The sequence below is a fragment of the Mustela nigripes genome, chromosome 9 (genome assembly GCF_022355385.1).
Source record: "Mustela nigripes isolate SB6536 chromosome 9, MUSNIG.SB6536, whole genome shotgun sequence".
Taxonomy (NCBI): Eukaryota; Metazoa; Chordata; class Mammalia; order Carnivora; family Mustelidae; genus Mustela; species Mustela nigripes.
Window position 1 is genome coordinate 35,706,321 of NC_081565.1, and position 17,050 is coordinate 35,723,370.

General features: G+C 51.8%; 3 protein-coding genes across 5 annotated transcripts in view; 1 reads left to right on the plus strand and 2 right to left on the minus strand.

The window, feature by feature from the left end:
- Positions 1–42: 42 nt before the first annotated feature.
- Positions 43–4,225, minus strand: RGP1 (RGP1 homolog, RAB6A GEF complex partner 1). Of its 2 annotated transcripts, none has more exons than XM_059411383.1 (9): positions 3,748–4,225; positions 3,218–3,352; positions 2,703–2,839; positions 2,309–2,392; positions 2,055–2,204; positions 1,634–1,780; positions 1,313–1,440; positions 921–1,110; positions 43–432 (listed from the first exon to the last, which is right to left on the minus strand). In XM_059411383.1, exons 2-9 carry the CDS (start codon positions 3,331–3,333, stop codon positions 209–211), a joined length of 1,176 nt encoding a protein of 391 aa, XP_059267366.1. In that variant the 5' UTR covers positions 3,334–3,352; positions 3,748–4,225; the 3' UTR covers positions 43–208. The 2 variants fall into 2 exon arrangements, with proteins under 2 accessions (XP_059267366.1, XP_059267365.1); XM_059411382.1 differs by having other exon boundaries at positions 3,682–4,225.
- Positions 4,138–15,722, plus strand: GBA2 (glucosylceramidase beta 2). The gene is made up of 17 exons (XM_059411378.1): positions 4,138–4,751; positions 8,491–8,582; positions 8,876–8,991; positions 11,122–11,340; positions 11,632–11,871; positions 12,074–12,176; positions 12,337–12,490; positions 12,582–12,707; positions 12,908–13,080; positions 13,314–13,418; positions 13,624–13,731; positions 13,835–13,986; positions 14,114–14,220; positions 14,360–14,502; positions 14,581–14,696; positions 14,791–14,982; positions 15,264–15,722. Exons 1-17 carry the CDS (start codon positions 4,417–4,419, stop codon positions 15,555–15,557), a joined length of 2,775 nt encoding a protein of 924 aa, XP_059267361.1. The 5' UTR covers positions 4,138–4,416; the 3' UTR covers positions 15,558–15,722.
- Positions 15,723–15,725: 3 nt separating this feature from the next.
- Positions 15,726–17,050, minus strand: part of CREB3 (cAMP responsive element binding protein 3) — a 5,187-nt gene continuing 3,862 nt past the window's right edge. For both annotated transcript variants that reach the window (XM_059411384.1, XM_059411385.1), the window contains 3 exons: positions 16,565–16,649; positions 16,389–16,473; positions 15,726–16,310 (listed from right to left, as the gene is read on the minus strand). In XM_059411384.1, coding sequence (XP_059267367.1) covers positions 15,994–16,310; positions 16,389–16,473; positions 16,565–16,649 — 487 coding nt within the window. In that variant the 3' untranslated portion in view covers positions 15,726–15,993. The remainder of the gene's footprint in view (positions 16,311–16,388; positions 16,474–16,564; positions 16,650–17,050) is intronic.

A 17,050-nucleotide genomic window follows, 5' to 3' on the forward strand; every position in this document is an offset into this window, starting at 1 on the left:
CTGCTGACTTCCCACTGCTGCTGCCACTTCCAGGGAAACCACTAGCAGCTGCCAATTTATTCTGAATAAATAAATTAATGCTCCAGCTGAAAGCCTGCCTCTCGTTGTCCATTCCATTGGACCCCACGTGGGAAAAACGGGCCCTACTAGAGTCCAGGTGCTGAGTTCTCTGTATCCTGAAGAAAGATAGTGTCACGGTGAGCCATCTTCAGATGGTTATGGTGCTGGTGCTGGGGCCTGGGGCTGCATATGAGGCCAGGGTAGGACTTGTGGGCAGCACCTTGATGGGGAGGTCCCAGCTGAAGGTGTCCACGGGCACTTGCTCAGGCCCTGTCCAGGTGACAGGCTCAGGCTGTTCCAAAGGAGGTAGGAGCACCAAACCTGGTTCTCGTGATGTTACAAATTCAAAATGCAATCGCCACTTCAGGGACACTGTGGGAAAAAAAGATAAAGGCAGAGGCATTAGAAGCCAGGAGTAAAAACGAGTGCAGGATGTGGTTAGTGAATGAGAAAAAAAAGCAGTATTTGGGAAGAGGAGGAAAAGCCACAGGGCTAGGATCAAGGGTTTCTCTAAAGAAATCTGTTAACCAGAAATGTGACAATCAGGACAGCAAGGTCAAGCACCTAATAACTATAGCATGGGACAGTCAGGACTTGGGAGCTTGACGTAAACATGCTAGAGCATCAGAGATCAATGTGCCACAGGGTCACAGTGGGCAGGGAAAGGAAGAACACCCACAAAGCTCTTAAAAGTTTAAATGTCAGTGCATCTAGGAAATAGGCTGAAGGTCAGAGAAAGTGTTAAGGGTCAAAGGCTGGGTGTGGGTATGGCCAGGAGTTTGTTAGGAATCAGGACTCATTACACAAAGAAAGAGGACATTTTACTCTCTTCCCCACTCCGATAACGGTCAGGATCTCACCAATGGCTGTGCAGAAGCCTGGGGTGGAGCTGAGAGGGATGGGGAGGGAGAAGCTGGTTCTAGTTGTATGCAGGCAGGACTCCTGGTGCCGGGCATGAGTCACATGAGACACGGAGGGGACACCTCCCGTCCTGCGGCGCCTCTGGTACTCGGGCTGTACACGCTCCTCAGTCTGTAAGCTTACTGAAAACTGGGAGCAAGAAGAGAAGTGGGTGCTAGCAGGCACTGGGAAGTGCGGACTCTAGATGAGAGGCTTGAGCCCAACCTCAAGCTTTTTTCACCCTGGGTGACCACACTCTTCACTTCTATATACCACCCCTCTTTATGCAGGCCCTTCTCCTTCCTCCCTAGCCCTCCAAGCCCAGCACCCCAAAAGCCCCTTTCCTTCTCACCTGCAAACAAGCTACAGTTCCTTCCCCTAAGTTTAAGGTCCCCACCACATCCTCGCCGAGTCTGTATACAGATTTGAAGATGCCAAATGTCCCAACTTTTCCTCGGCCATCACTGATATTGTATAGATCTGGGGAGAATGGGACACTGTAAGTGTGGAGTCCATACTGGAGCGTATCAAGGGCTGGGAGCCAGAGGCCAAGGTGGGGCTTTTCGTTATAATGTGGGATATCAGTGAGTCCTTAGAAGTACAGGCAATTAGGAAAATCTGTAATACTATGAGAGGGCTGGTGGGGTGGGGGCAATTGTGAAAGGATTCTCACGGAGGCTGCGGCAGGATGTGGCAGCCATGAGACGCTCCCCAGCCAGCTCAGCTATCCATGAATCCTTCTTCCCACCTTCATCCTCTTCCAGGAATGGACTAGATGGGGCTACGGCCTCATCCTGGGGAAACCGGACATCTTGAAGGCCTACAGAGAGAATGAGCAGAAAATATTGCTAGGAGGGAATGGACAGTAGAGATTAGGTTTTAGACTCCAACCTATGAAGGCTGAAGGTAATGGGAACCATGCCCCAGGTACCCTTTAACTTATTGTCCAGAACCTCCCTCCCCAAACCCCTTGCACCTTTACGGAAACCAGGAAGCCTTTCTCCAGTCCCCCACCCACAAGTCCTCTTTAGATCTTTTCTGCTTTGGTGAGGCTCTTCCCCAGCCCTGGATTTCCTCCAGAAATCCTTACTTACCCGTCAGCACAAGAACCCTCAGAGGAACCCTGAGTAAAGTGATGGGTGAGTTGACACGCTGGCAGCCAATGGTCAGTTTGTAGACATACTTGACTGACTGACCCCGAAAGGAGGGTGGTCCCTCTATGGGCAGCACTTCACTGTAGGAGTCTGGTTGGGAAGTAGTAGTCAGGGCAGCCAGAGGCAGCCAGAGAAGTCCTCCCTCCAGGAGCCTTAGAAGGCAATCCAGGGGTGGGGAGGAGGCAGACACTCACATGATTTGGACTCTCCGGGATCTAGCCTCAGATCACAGAAAAGGATTTTTGGTGGAGTGGAAAGGATACACTGACCTCTCTCGCCTAAAAGAGATTAAAACAAAACAAAACAAAAAAACCCCTGCAATTTAATGACCCCATTGTCCAATACTGGATGAAGCTAGCGCAGCAATGGGGGCCATGAGCTCTGCCAACAAAGGGCAGCCCAAAGTAAGCTACCCCTCTTTTCTTATTGTAAGATAGGATCAGTCTTATACCCCCAACATTAACAAATACATTCCTCCACATCTCCGATATGACAAAGACTAGAAGCACCCACTAGAACAATTTAACAAATTCACTCTCAGGTGGCAATGACTCCGCCCCCTTCCAAAGGCAAATGCCCATCTCTAACCTCGGTGTGGCAGAAAGACAGTCTGGCTCTCTGGCTGGACATCTGGCTGACTGGAGTCAGGGGGAGGTAGTGCTACTCGACTCTCACTGGCATGGAACTGGCAGTGGATTTGGGCACTGGCCCAGGCCAGAGCCTCACTATGGGAGGAGGAAAAGAAAACATCAGAGGGGCGATCCTGACCTCACAAATACACTCCCAAGCTCCCTTAACCCCCTGAGGAGACCAACACCATCAGGTGACTGTCTAGGAGTAAGGGAATCTAGAACCCCAAAGAGAATCCATCAGACAAAGAGAAGTATACTATGGGTAGAAGTGGGAATGGGGGAGAAGGAAGGAAGGGCGTGTGTAGGGCTCTGTCAATCCCATCTTCTGTTAAACAGCCCTTTCCTACAATGAGAACACAATGAGCAAGAAAGTGGTGGCGTAGCTACACGACAACCTGAGCTCTGGCTTAGCACTATAGATACCAGGTTTTCTCCCAGAAGAACCACCTTCTTCAGTATCTGCATCCCTACCTGGATGCAGAGGTGGCGGTGGGGGGCAGGGGGTTGGTGACCGTCACTACACACTCCAGCGCCTCCCCCGCCAGAAACACAGGACCTCGGCTCAGCTCTGCTACCACTTCAATCATGACAGCTCCGGAATGAGAACTAGAGATAAACGGGGAAGGGTGTGTGTGTCAGAGGTCAGTACCATGGCAGGGAGGGGCGTCTGCGGCGAGCCTGGGGGCGATGTCAGAGGAGACGGGCAGTCACCGTCACGGAGTTTGGGAGAAGCACCTGGATTTGGGATGCGGGAGGTGGATGGGAAGTACGGGTAGCAGCTGACTCAGTAAAGAGAGGACTTCGCTCGGGGCCCCAGACCCCCGCCCCTCTTAGCGCCGAGTTAGTTTCCTTACCACCCACACCCGAACCTCCAAACCGGCCTCCGCAGCCCTCCCTCCAGATTCCAGGTCCCAGCCCAAGGCCCTGCCCGTCACCTCGTGCCCCTAGCCTGGACACCTCGCACGGTCGAAAACGGGGTCTCGGCACACCGAGGCCCTCACCTGCCCGCCCCTCCAGAATCCGGCCAAGTGCGTGGCGGCTTCCGCGACAGAGGCGGGACTTCCCTTCAGCACCCCCTTCCCAACAGAGCGCCTTCCGGCCGGAAACACCCGGCCGGCCCAACCGGAAGGGGCTCGGGTCGTCCTGCAGCCTTGGGTCACCTTCCCACGGGCTGGCACCTGGGCGCAGGCTGTCCCAGACACCAACCGGCGGGACCCGGCGTCCCACCCAGGGAAGGGCCTGGCGCGACGGCCGGGGGACCAGGCTGAGGCTGCCGAGAGCTCCCAGGCCGGTCCCGGGGGCGGTTCCTTGCGGGCTGGCCCCCGGGGCTCCTCCCCTTTCCGCGGACTCGGTAGCTCTTTGGTCGGGCAAGCTAATCACCGCGGCCCAATGACGACGAGGCCCGACCCTTCCCTCCCAGGACCCAGAAAGACGACCGAGGGGGAGCCCGAGGCGGCTTCATTGCTGTCGCCGCCAACGCCGCTGCAACAACAGCTCCCAGGCTCCACAGAGACACCAGTTCACCTCGGCTTTCCCCAGCGCCCGGCTCTCCGAGACGACACCTAACTACCACAACTGCCCACATCTGGACTTGGCTGGCGAGGTATTTTGTACCAAAAGACTTGGGACCAGGGACCGTCGAGGTCCTGCGGACCCAAGATCCAGGGAACATGGGAACTGGAGTCCCAGCCTCGGAGCAGACGAGGTGTGCCAAAAGGGATCCACAGGTTTATTGCCCTGAAAATGCCGGAGGCACTGAGGCTGGGCAGGTTACAGACCTCCAGAGCCCTGAAGACAATCGACCCCAAAGTGAGCCGGGCGGCAGCAGTCCGGAGGACTCTGGGCAACTGATGGCATCCTATGAAGGTAAAGCTAAGGGCTACCAGGTGCCTCCCTTTGGCTGGCGCATCTGCCTGGCTCATGAGTTTGCAGAGAAGAGGAAACCCTTTAATGCCAACAACGTCTCCCTAAGCAACTTGATAAAGCATCTGGGCATGGGCTTGCGGTGAGTAGATCTCATTGCCTACAGTACGTTAAGTTTCACTTTGTTCCAGCACAAGCCTTCCAGCAGAGGTGAGAAAGGGTGAGAAAGCAGGTGAGTGCTCTGTCCCAGTCAGGTGACCCCCAACCCCCAACATATTCTAAGCGTGGTTTTAGGGGGTGAGATTGGGTCACATTTCTGCAACCCCCATCCTCCCAGTAACTTATCCTCCTAGTAGGAAAGAACAGGAACATCTGGACCTGTAGTCAGCCTTTCCCATTTAGGCTCCCTCTCACACACTCCCTCTTATCCAAAGACCGCCCTTTAGTATTTGCTATACTTTGTGGCAAGGTGAGAAAGGATAGTCTGGCTGCTGCAGTGCTGACACAATGTTGTTTTATTTAGGAGAGGGAAGTTCTCGACCCTGATTACCCTGATTACCCTGAGCTGCTGGGCTACTCTCTGCCTCATTTAGGCACACATTACGTGTCTTTCCTCAAGCTTTGGCTCCGGGGAGTGGGTTGCAGCCTGCCGGCTCTCACCCCAAGGAGAGGGTGTGAGAGGTGCTGTTCACTCTATTCTGGGATAGCCAATCCCTGATAGAAAAAGCAAAGACCTCTGGCCAGAGAGGCAGTGCTGTAAGTATCCCCGGTAATACAGTGTTCCAAAGCCTGCATTAGTGCCCTTTCCACCAAGGGTTACAGACACCCCAAGTGCTTACCCTGAGCTGTAGAACTCCTTTAGATCCCTACAGATCTCCTCTGAGTTTAAAAGCTAGTGATGAGGAGCCACGACCTATTAACAGGAACAGGTGTATATGAGGACAGAAAGCATCACCCTGAGGTCATCCTGAGTCAACCTACACTGTAAACACAGGTGGCGATGGAAGTATAAAGGTTGGAAAACTCGGGGCGCCTGTGTGGCTCAGTGGGTTAAGCCGCTGCCTTCGGCTCAGGTCATGATCTCGGGGTCCTGGGATCGAGTCCCGCATTGGGCTCTCTGCTCAGCAGGGAGCCTGCTTCCTCCTCTCTCTCTGCCTGCCTCTCTGCCTACTTATGATCTCTCTCTCTCTCTGTCAAATAAATAAATAAATAATCTTTAAAAAAAAAAAAAGTTGGAAAACTCAGCCCTAACAGCCTCTAAACTAGGGGGTCCTTCCCTCTCTGTCAGTGCTATAGGGCTGGGCTGGGTAGCCCATTTACCTAACCCCAGCTCTAAGCAGTGGGAAGGACCTGGCACTGCCTGGGTATCTGGCTCCTTTGCTAGATCCTGTGGGTGGCTTGTACCAGAGAACAATCATCCCTCCAGGCTACTTCAGAAACTGACTCAGCCTAACTTTGACCCCCAAAGCTTCTGGGTTAAAAAAGATGGAGGGCTAGAGTGCTGAGAGAAGCACATGGGGGTGCATGTGGTAGGGACACTGAGATCAGGAACAGGTAGGCATCCTAGCCCCTCGGTCCCTCAGTGTGAGGGAGTCAGAAGCCTGAAACTGTGCTCAGCCCCCTGGACCTTGGCTCCACATGCCAGGATAGGGTGGACATCACCAACGCAGGTCTTTTAGAACAGAACGTGGTCCTGCATTGAGGAGAAAGCAGGAGTGAGACAAGGAACAATTCTGAATGATAATTCTTAAATTGGGGCTGACATATGGAGAAGGCCAAATAGGTCAGGAACGGCCAGCTGCCAAGTTAAGGGAATGAGACATGAACCCTAAGAGGAAGTCAGACTGGGGGTACTTTAATCAGGCGTTGCAGCAAGCCAGCATTCTCTTGGCCTCATTGTGGGAAGAACTCCATTTTGATTGCTCTCCCTTCTAGCTAGATTCCATTAGTTCATAAGTATTTATTGAGTGCTTGTTCTATGCAAGATTCTCCTTTGTTCAGCGTATCTCCCTGTCTTGCATTTCTCCCTTGTTGCCCTAATGCCTGCTGCACCCTCCCCTCTCTTCCCCAGTTCTTTCTGGCCTCTAGTTTCAAAGTCCAGTTTACTCTAAAACAGCAGGACTTTATGCCTTCCCTCTTCCTTCCCCTACTCCCAGAATGTATCCTCCCTATTCTGTAATCACATTTCATCCTCCCTTGCTCCTCTTCGTGTTCATCTGTCTAGTGCCCCAGTGCTTGTATAATTATTGGTAAATTCGGCAAATACTTAACCAGCTCCAGACCATGTGCCCTGCCTGTGGTTGAAGCTGCGGGTAATCAACTAGTCTTTGTCAATATCCCTTTCCCCATGGAATGTAAAAGTATGTCAGACTTACATAAGGAATGCTTAGAAATAACAAGACAGTGTCTGATGGGAGTTCAGATAGTGTATGTAAAGGTCACGATCATAGCTGACACGCATACTCCACTTGGTGGCTTTCCCATTTGTTACACCATTTGCTCTTTCAACCATTCCATGAAGTAGGTAGGATAGGAGGTACGTCATCTTGTAGATGGGGAAACTGAGGCTCTGAGGAGTTACTTACCCCAATTATATGGTTACAGGTGATATGCTTGAACGATGGGTATAAAATAGGTGGGTAGGGAGGACAGTGGAATTGGGAGAGTCTGGTGGGGCAAGGGTTGCTTAGTGAGGACCCAGTCTGAATGGGGATTTATAGGGCTTGAGATTAGAAGTTAGGCTGAAACAGATGTCAGAGCCTTGAATCCCAAACAGAATCATTTGTCTGTTGGAGTTATGACAAGACCAGGAAAGTGTGGGAATTTTTTTAGGCTTTACTAGGATGTTATAGAAGCACAGACTCAGAAACTTTACAGTTTAAACACTAAACTTTTTAAAAAGACTTAAAATGATATGCCCCAAAATGTAAATCCTGGTTGTCTATGGGTGGGATTTTTTGACCTTTCATCTAGTATATTCTACAGATTTTCACCTTTTTTTTTTTTTTTAAAGATTTTATTTATTTATTTTACAGAAATCACAAGGAGGCAGAGAGGCAGGCAGGGTGCGGGGGGTGGGAAGCAGGCTCCCTGCTGAACAGAGAGCCCGATATGGGCCTCGATCCCAGGACCCTGGGATCATGACCCAAGCCAAAGGCAGAGGCTTTAACCCACTGAGCTACCCAGGCGCCCCCAGATTTTCACCTTTCACCACCAGGAAGACAAACAGTCATTTTAAAAAAGAAGAAAGTTATCTGAGCAGGCTGTGCCTATTGGGGGCGGGGTATAGTTGGGAAACCAAAACTGGCCCTTTCAGCACCTCAAACAAAAGCTCCTGGGCTAAACTCAAGCAGTGGTAGTGGAATTAGAGGTGAGGCAAGGTCAGAAAGCTCCTGAGGAACAAAGGGGAGAAACAAAGACAGTTCCTTGCTGTAAACTGGGGTGACTGGGAAGAGGAGAGGACTTTGAACTGTGGAGAGATAGAGAACAGGAGATTTGGAAGTGAAGGGAATGGGTCTTCTGCAGACCCATTTAATAAATAAATAAATAAATTCTAAATATTTTTTATTTATTTATTTTTAAAGATTTCATTTATTTGTTTGACGGAAAGAGGAAGAGTGAGCACGGGCAGGGCGAGTGGCAGGGAGAGGGAGAGGCAGGCTCTCCACTAAGCAGGGAGCCCAATGTGGGACTTGATTCCAGGACCTTGGGATCATGACCTAAGTCTAAGGTAGACACTTAACGACTGAGCCACCCTGGGGCCCCTCTGCAGACCCATTTAATGGGAAGTTACACCTGAGTGTCTAGAGAGAGGCAGGTGATTGCTGCCCAGGAGGTGCCGCCTCCTGCCCCTTCCACTCACACTGCCTCTTGCTCCTCAGGTACCTGCAGTGGTGGTACCGGAAGACCCAGGTGGAGAAGAAGACACCTTTCATTGACCTCATCAATTGTGTACCCCTAAGACAGATCTATGGTGAGCCTCATCCCAGCTCTACTCTGCACAGAGAGGGCCCAGCCTCTGGGGCTACTGCAGAGCTAAGCAAAGAGGCTTCCGCTTAAGCACGTTGCACCACCCCATCGCTGGGGTTTTCTCTCCCCAGCTTTGCTGAGCTATAATTGACACAAAACATCCTGTAAGTTTAAAGTGTACAATGCATTGATATAATATTCCAGTAGTTTTCAGAAAAACTCATCTTTATCATCTAGAAAGAAATGGGCTTCTTTTCCTCTGCCATGCCCCACTAACCATCCTGATTCTACCTCTAGGTTGTCCTTTGGGTGGCATCGGGGGAGGTACTATCACCCGAGGCTGGAGAGGTCAGTTCTGTCGTTGGCAGCTTAATCCTGGAATGTACCAGCACCGGACAGTCATTGCTGACCAAGTAAGAACCAGGAGGTGGAGGAGAGGTCCAGAACAATACCCCAGGTCAGGAAGAAACTCTTAGCCCGTGTAGGATGTGGAAGTTAGATGGGCACATGTGCACATGGTTCACTCTAATAAGTATTTTCAAGATGCTTTCCGTGTGCCCAGCCTTGTGCTAGGATGTACCAGGAATAAGATACTCCAAGAGCACACATTTCTTAAAAGCATAAAGAGCTCCAGCACCCCGTGTCCTCCATTTCTCTAGTAAATGTCTCTTACGTCCTTCACTGTCCCAGCTTCACTAGCTAATCCAGTACCCAGCCACAGAGGGTGCAAGGAATTCCCAGATCACTTAACCTGGTTGAAAGAGTATTTAGTAGGACCAGAAAGGAAAACAAACCCCAAAGTCTATAAATGCGTGGGGAATAAAGATGTACAGACTACCCACTATTCACCCCGATTTGCCAGCCTTCAGCCTGAGCTCAGCTCCTCTGCTGCTGATCACTCCTCTGGAGGTCTCTCTCCAGAGAGACCTGAGACCTGAGAGCCTGGGAAGCCCCTCCTCTCCCAGGCATAACTCTCTAGCCTTTTTCCCTTCTCAGAATCTTCACTTCTTTTTGCTCTATTCGTTCATCACATCTGGGCGTTCAGTTGCCAGAGTCATGTGGTCTGCTTTTCATCATCATCTCTCTAGCGCCCTCAGAGGTGGAGCTGTCCACCACGTTCCCATTTCCTGTCTGAGGGATGCCTCCAGCTTTCAGCTCATCTTCAAAGAAAAAAATGACTAGCCGACCTTGAGTCCAATTAATGACAATGGCCTTCCTAGTGCAGGTTTACCAGCCCTGCCCAGTGCCCCAAGCTTCCTCTCTGGCTCATCCATTAGGTATCCTGAGGGGAAGTGCCTTCCAGAATCATGACTCTAGACTTAAAGTAATTATTGCATACTTAACATGTGCTAGAGATTGTGCTATGCATTTTGTACGGTATTTAATATTTAAAGACAGTCCTACAAAGTAAGTACCATTATTATGCCCATTTTATAGAGGAGGAAACTGAGATCCAAAGAGATTTTAGTAAGACGCCCAAGGTCATGTGGTTGGCAAAAGGAAGTACGCTGGGATTCAGAACCAGCTTTCGCTGTGGTTAAAAGGCCATGGTCTTAACCATTCTCTACCATTCCAACAACATAAAAAATTATTGTATACATACATTAAAAATGTAAGGCATATTTTCAAGCAAGGAAAGAGATACTAACCCCTCATAGACCCTATGCTCCAGAAGCTTATATTTTTATTAGAATGGGACTTTGAGAAAATGGAGACTGTGAGACCATGTAAGAACCAAAATGAGAGGGATAGATAGTACACTGAGAAAAAAGGGATACTGCTCTAGACTTTACCCATTTTCTCTCTACACATGCCAGCTGTGCCTGTCTCTGGCAGTGGAGGCATAGTAGAGAGGGGGGGGCCTCAGTGAATTGGAGAGGGCTCTGCCCTCAATGAACCCACAGAGCAGTCAGAGAGTCAGAATGTAAACAAAAACATTATAACATGCTAGACTAGAGAGGTAGGGGGACATACAGGGCAATGACTCACTGCTTGAGGATGGAGATGGCATTTGGCCTAGGCTTTGAAGGATGAAAGGTTTCACCAGATGGAGAATGAGCAGGAGCAAAGGCACGAGGAGGAAATGTAGTGTGTTCAGGGAACAGTGAGTATTTGACATGATCAGAATATAAGTGCTTGAACAGGTCATGAGTATAATGGGCAGGGACAGGCCAGATCAAGGACCTTGAAAGCCAGCTAGAAGAGTTTAGACTTTAGCCTGAGGGCCATGGGGAGTCACTGAAACATAAATACAGACTAGCATATCTTGATTCTTCTGTAAGAAAGATCACGCTGATACCAGATGGGGGGAGGCAGAGCATAAACACAGATATGGTGAGGGCACGAAGACCACCAAGAAGGGAAAGAAAGCCACGGAGAGAGGAGGTAGGACCTGGTGGTGACTCACAGTGTGGGAGAGGGGCCGAGTGGATGAGCGAGGCTGTGGCACAATGAGAACTCCCGTAGGCTCAGAAAGGGGACAGGAGATGAGTTTGAGGTGCCTGTGGTTACCCCATCCCAGCCTATCTGCCTTCTTGGTTTAGTTCACAGTTTGCTTGCGTCGGGAGGGGAAGACTGTGTACCAGCAAGTCCTGTCTGTGGAGCGCCCAAGTGTCCTGCGCAGCTGGAACTGGGGCCTGTGTGGGTACTTCGCATTCTACCACGCCCTCTATCCCCGAGCCTGGACTGTCTATCAGCTTCCTGGCCAGAATGTCACCCTCACCTGTCGCCAGATCACACCCATCTTGCCCCATGACTACCAGGTGAGGCTCCCACTGTGTTTCCTCCATTGCCCTCCCTTCCCTGAGATCTGTCTCTGCTGTAAATTCCACAATCTGTGAAAGAGAGGGGACTGGAACATGACATCATGCTGGTTTTCCAGGACCTCCACTCAGTGGTAAGACAGCCTGCCTGGGAATATGGGGAGATGCAAGTGGAAACTAAAGAGAGTCCCCTGGGGGCAGGGGTAGTATTTGAGCGAGGTCCTGGGTGTGGAGGAGTGGGACTAGGAGGAGCTACACTGGGACCGTCTGAGTACGATCTTTTGCTCCCAGGACAGCAGCCTGCCTGTAGGAGTCTTTGTGTGGGATGTGGAAAATGAAGGGGACGAAGCCCTTGATGTGTCCATCATGTTCTCCATGCGCAATGGTCTGGGGGTTGGAGATGATGCCCCCGGGGGATTGTGGAATGAGCCCTTCTGTCTGGAGCGTGATGGGGAGACTGTGCAGGGGCTGCTGCTGCATCATCCAACCCCTCCAAATCCCTACACGATGGCCGTGGCTGCACGGCTCACGGTACGTTCCAGCCTACTCTAGACCTTAGCCCCCATGCCCTTCCCCTCAGCCTGGCCCTGGTGCACCCCAACCCTGAGTCCGATCCTCACTACCGCCCTTAAGCCTGTAGAACTTGGAGGTGGGAATTACAGGGGGAACTGGAGAGGTAGCCTGAAGCCAGCATACTTGTGGCGCTTCCCCTGAGTGTTTGGCCCCTTAACAGGCGGATACCACGGTAACCCACATCACAGCCTTTGACCCTGACAGCACTGGGCAGCAGGTGTGGCAAGATCTACTTCAAGATGGACAGCTGGACTCCCCCGCTGGTGATGGGGGGATCTGATAGGGCGGTGTGGGAAGAGAGGTTGTCCCTGTCTTGGGAGGAGGGGTGAGAGACCTGGTAACAAATAGGCCTTATTTTCCCGTATCAGGGATCCCTGGGACTGAAGGGGGTGCCTATGCCAATTTTTCTTGTGCTTCTCTCAGGCCAAAGCACCCCCTCGCAGAAAGGAGTAGGCATCGCTGGGGCTGTGTGTGTTACAGGCAAGCTGCCACCTCGAGGCCAGTGCCGCCTGGAGTTCTCACTGGCTTGGGATATGCCCAGAATCATGTTTGGAGCTAAGGGCCAGGTCTACTACAGGTGAAGGGACCAAGAGAGTACAGGGATCTAAGGTGCCAGAGCTCTGACCTAGAACCCCAGTTCTCATTTTTCCCCTTTCTTTCCATCCCAGGCGGTACACAAGGTTCTTTGGCCGCGATGGTAATGCAGCACCCGCCCTTAGCCACTATGCCCTGTGCCGATATATAGACTGGGAAGAGAAGATCTCAGCTTGGCAGAGCCCAGTATTGGATGACAGGTGCCAGTGGGGCGGATCTCTTGCCTTTCTCCCGGGCACTCATTCCAGTTGGGATTCCTTGGTTCAGTCTCCACTCACCAGAGTCAGCAGAGTTGGGCTGGAATTCACTTGGTGCCCCCTGCTCTGCAGAACTCCAGAATCCTTCCCTTCCTGAGAGGTCCACACTCTACTAAATTAGACCATTCCTCCTGACTCCTCAGATCCTTGCCTGCCTGGTACAAATCTGCGCTGTTCAATGAATTGTACTTCCTGGCTGATGGAGGCACAGTATGGCTGGAAGTTCCCGAGGACTCCCTTCCGGATGAGCTGGTGGGGAGCATGTGTCAGCTCCGCCCCATCCTCCAGGAATATGGTCGATTTGGTTACCTTGAAGGTACGAGCTGCTGGTAGGCCACAGTATGGCAGGCCATAACCATGGGCCAGTTAGTGCCATACCACAAGCCAGGATGGTGGGTTTTGCCTACCCCAAGGGACTGGTTGGGATGAGGGAGTAAGTGGCAGCTGTGGGCTAGGCTGGTGCCCCAACCCCAACACAAGCACAAGCTAGGGAGGGGAACTGAAGGGGAAGCGGGAATTCTGGCAAGTGTATCTCCCTCCTTTCTCCAGGCCAGGAATATCGCATGTACAACACATATGACGTCCACTTTTACGCTTCCTTTGCCCTCATCATGCTCTGGCCCAAACTTGAGCTCAGCCTGCAGTATGACATGGGTGAGGGTCCCTTTTGTGCCCCTTCTGCCCTCTTAGTCCACAATACCCCTGAATCTTTGTGGTCCCCCAGATGGTCTCCACCCTTCTCTTTACCCAACGTATCTGCATCCTGCTTACTGGTTCCCCTCTAGGGTCATAAACAATTCTGAGCCCCACTTCAAGTTTGCCCGTTCCCTGCCCCCACCTTGTGTGTCTGCTCCTCCAGCTCTGGCCACTCTCAGGGAGGACCTGACACGGCGACAGTACCTGATGAGTGGGGTAATGGCACCTGTGAAAAGGAGGAACGTCATCCCCCATGATATTGGGGACCCAGGTACAAGTTCTTACACCCCACAGTTTGCATCCCTCTCTCAACCTTTATACTCTCTACTCTACCCCCTTAATGCAAATCAGTCAGGTTTCCTCCCTTCCCACAGATGACGAGCCATGGCTCCGAGTCAATGCATATGTGGTCCATGATACCGCTGACTGGAAGGACCTAAACCTGAAGTTCGTGCTGCAGGTTTATCGAGACTACCACCTGACGGGCGACCAGAGCTTCCTGAGAGATATGTGGCCTGTGTGTCTGGTAAGACATGCATGTGCCATGGCCAGCGTGCCAAGGGCATGACTGGTGTCTGGGGGAAAGTCCAGCGGGCTAGTGTTGTCTCTCTTTAGCATTTATCTAGGTCTTCAGTGTCTTGGTCCCTCTCTAGGCTGTGATGGAATCTGAAATGAAGTTTGACAAGGACCAAGATGGACTCATTGAGAATGGAGGCTATGCAGACCAGACCTATGATGGATGGATCACCACAGGCCCCAGGTTGGGGAGTAGGGATTTCCAGGGTGCCTAAGGTGGGGAACTGGGCACCAGGAATTGTAGGCTCAAGGAAGAATGACTCATTGCTTGTTATGTTGCATGGAACTGCCAGTCTGACCCCCAAACCTATGTCCCTGATCAGTGCTTACTGTGGAGGACTCTGGCTGGCAGCTGTGGCCGTGATGGTCCAGATGGCTGTTCTGTGTGGGGCAAAGGACGTCCAGGATAAGTTTTCTTCCATCCTTAGACGGGGCCAAGAAGCCTATGAGAGACTGCTGTGGAATGGTGAGTTGGAGGACCCTAAGGAATCCTAAGGCAGCTCTGGGGACACAAGAAACATTATTTTGTCTTGCTCTACTCCAGGCCGCTATTACAACTATGACTGCAGCCCTCAGCCTCAGTCTTGCAGCATCATGTCTGACCAGTGTGCTGGCCAGTGGTTCTTGAAGGCCAGCGGTCTAGGAGAAGGAGACACTGAGGTGAGAAAGACTAGCAGGAGGAGCCAGAAAGGTGGGTTTTTCCTGGACGTGGGAAGCAAATCTAAGAAACCCTAATTCTGCCTTTGCCCCTCAGGTATTTCCTACCCAACACGTGGTCTGTGCTCTCCAGACTATCTTCGAGTTCAATGTCCGGGCCTTTGCAGGAGGAGCCATGGGGGCTGTGAATGGGATGCAGCCCCATGGTGTCCCTGACAGATCCAGTGTCCAGTCTGATGAAGTCTGGGTGGGTGTGGTCTATGGGCTGGCAGCCACCATGATCCAGGAGGTAATACACCACCTTTCCATCTCTCCACCATCTCTACCTTGGGCTGGCAAACTTCCTCAGCCATCATATACTTCTGTAGGGCCCTATCCACCTAGAAAGCTTCTTCTTTCCCCTGGCATGCCTTCCATTTTCTGCCTTCAGGCTTCTGTCTGTGGGTCAGATTTATTTCTACCACTAGCTGGGAACTCCCTAAGGGCAGAGGCCTTGTTGTCTCTATCTGTGCAGCTGAACTAGCTATTCAGGGATTGCCAAGTAAAGTGACTGACATCTCTTTCCTACAGGGCCTCACTTGGGAAGGCTTCCAGACAGCTGAAGGCTGCTACCGAACTGTGTGGGAGCGTCTGGGCCTAGCTTTCCAGACCCCTGAAGCATATTGCCAGCAGCGGGTATTCCGCTCTCTGGCCTACATGCGGCCACTGAGTATCTGGGCCATGCAGCTGGCCCTGCAGCAGCAGCAGCATAAAAAGGCCTCCAAGCCAGGAGCCCAGCAGGGCACAGGACTGGGCACAGGACTAAGCACAGGGCCTAACCTTGGACCAAAGGAAGCCACAGCAAAACCAAAGGAAGCCCTCTGACTGTGGGAGGGAGGCTCTAACAGCCCAGCCTCCAGCCTGGCCTTTCCTCTTCATCACTCCCCCTACTCTCCAAGTCTCCTGCAACCCTGAGCCACCAAGACAATCATGCCCCTTCCCTTCTCCCCACCCAGCTGGGCCAGTAAAGAGGGGCTGATGGTGACCCAAGCATCAGAATCACTTATTTATTTCTCTCACCCAATCCCCTCACTGCATGAAATGTTTAAGGAGGTCAGCTGATTCCCCCGGGCCCATTCATGGGGTGGTAGATTTACATGGGTACAAATAAAAGACCCAGAAAGCCAGTTAAGTGTGGTGTGTTCGGACTCTCAGTCTTCCTGACACAGGACACAGGAGCTCAGGCTAGCCCTCTCCCACCCCTTTCATGTAGACCCAGACTAGTAACCTCAGGCTCTGACTTAGCCCCCCATATTCACATCTAGCCTGAGTATCTGCCCTGTAAGATAACAGATGCGGGGCTATGAGGAGGGAGCCATCCCCTACCTCTTGTGAAATTTGCATGCAGGGGAAGAATGGGACCTGGGCAGGGGGACTCTGAGGAAGGGACAGGAAGTGGTAGCTTCAGGGGAGACTCAGCACCAGGAGTCTGAGGCATGTGGAAGATCAGGAAGCAAGAGTTGCCAGGAGCCTGGAGCTCCTGGTCTGAGCTGTCCTTCGGTGCCTCTGACTGCAGGGCAGGCAGCTCCAGCTGGCGGGGATCCTCACTGGGGAGGGCACGAAGCTGGCGGGACAACACTATGGAAACAAAGACTCCTCAAGGACTGGCCAGGCTTTCCCCCAGCCCTTCCTGAATGGTATTCCCAAGCCTCTCACCTCCACGCTCAGCCAGCGGGCTCCCCCTTGTGTCAGAGGAATACATAGCAGGTACGATGATCAGACAGAAGGAGAAAAGGAGAACCTGGAGAACGGGAAAAAATGGAGGGTTCTAGGTTGCAGCCCTGTCCCTGCTACCCGAGAAAAAGGATCTCTCCTTCCATCACCATCCTCACCAAGACACAGGTGCTGGTACTGCTCGTTTTGTTTGATATCTGAACCACCATGGCCTGAAGTCTCCTCAGCTGGTCCAGAAGGGACCTGGAAGAAGAAGGGGGACAGTGAGCAGCCCCTGGCCTGGCACCCTGAGATAAACAATGAAACCATTCTGTTAAGGCTGCCCCTCCATCTGTGCAATGAATGATCTCTTTTGTTTTTTACCCTATTTTTAAATGGATTCTTCCTCTCTGTGGACAAAATGCTTGAAGTTCCTCATTAAAACACCTTTCTGGGGACGCCTGGGTGGCTCAGTTGGTTGAGCAGCTGCCTTCGGCTCAGGTCATGATCCCAGCGTCCTGGGATCGAGTCCCACATCGAGCTCCTTGCTCCGCGGGGAGCCTGCTTCTCCCTCTGACTCTGCCTTCCACTCTGTCTGCCTGTGCTTGCTCTCGCTCGCTCTCTCTCTGACAAATAAATAAAAAATCTTAAAAAAAAAAAAAAAA

Bases quoted from the DNA above. Each gene is read 5' to 3' on its own strand.
- RGP1 (XM_059411383.1), bottom strand. From the start codon at position 3,333: ATGATTGAAGTGGTAGCAGAGCTGAGCCGAGGTCCTGTGTTTCTGGCG. The intron at 1,781-2,054 runs GTAAGTAAGGAT...TTCTCTCTGTAG, and splicing joins GAGGGTTCTTGTGCTGACGG to GCCTTCAAGATGTCCGGTTT. The intron at 1,111-1,312 runs GTGAGAAGGAAA...TCTTGCTCCCAG, and splicing joins GAACTGTAGCTTGTTTGCAG to TTTTCAGTAAGCTTACAGAC.
- GBA2 (XM_059411378.1), top strand. From the start codon at position 4,417: ATGGGAACTGGAGTCCCAGCCTCGGAGCAGACGAGGTGTGCCAAAAGG. The intron at 11,872-12,073 runs GTACGTTCCAGC...GCCCCTTAACAG, and splicing joins CCGTGGCTGCACGGCTCACG to GCGGATACCACGGTAACCCA. The intron at 12,177-12,336 runs GTGATGGGGGGA...TGCTTCTCTCAG, and splicing joins ACAGCTGGACTCCCCCGCTG to GCCAAAGCACCCCCTCGCAG.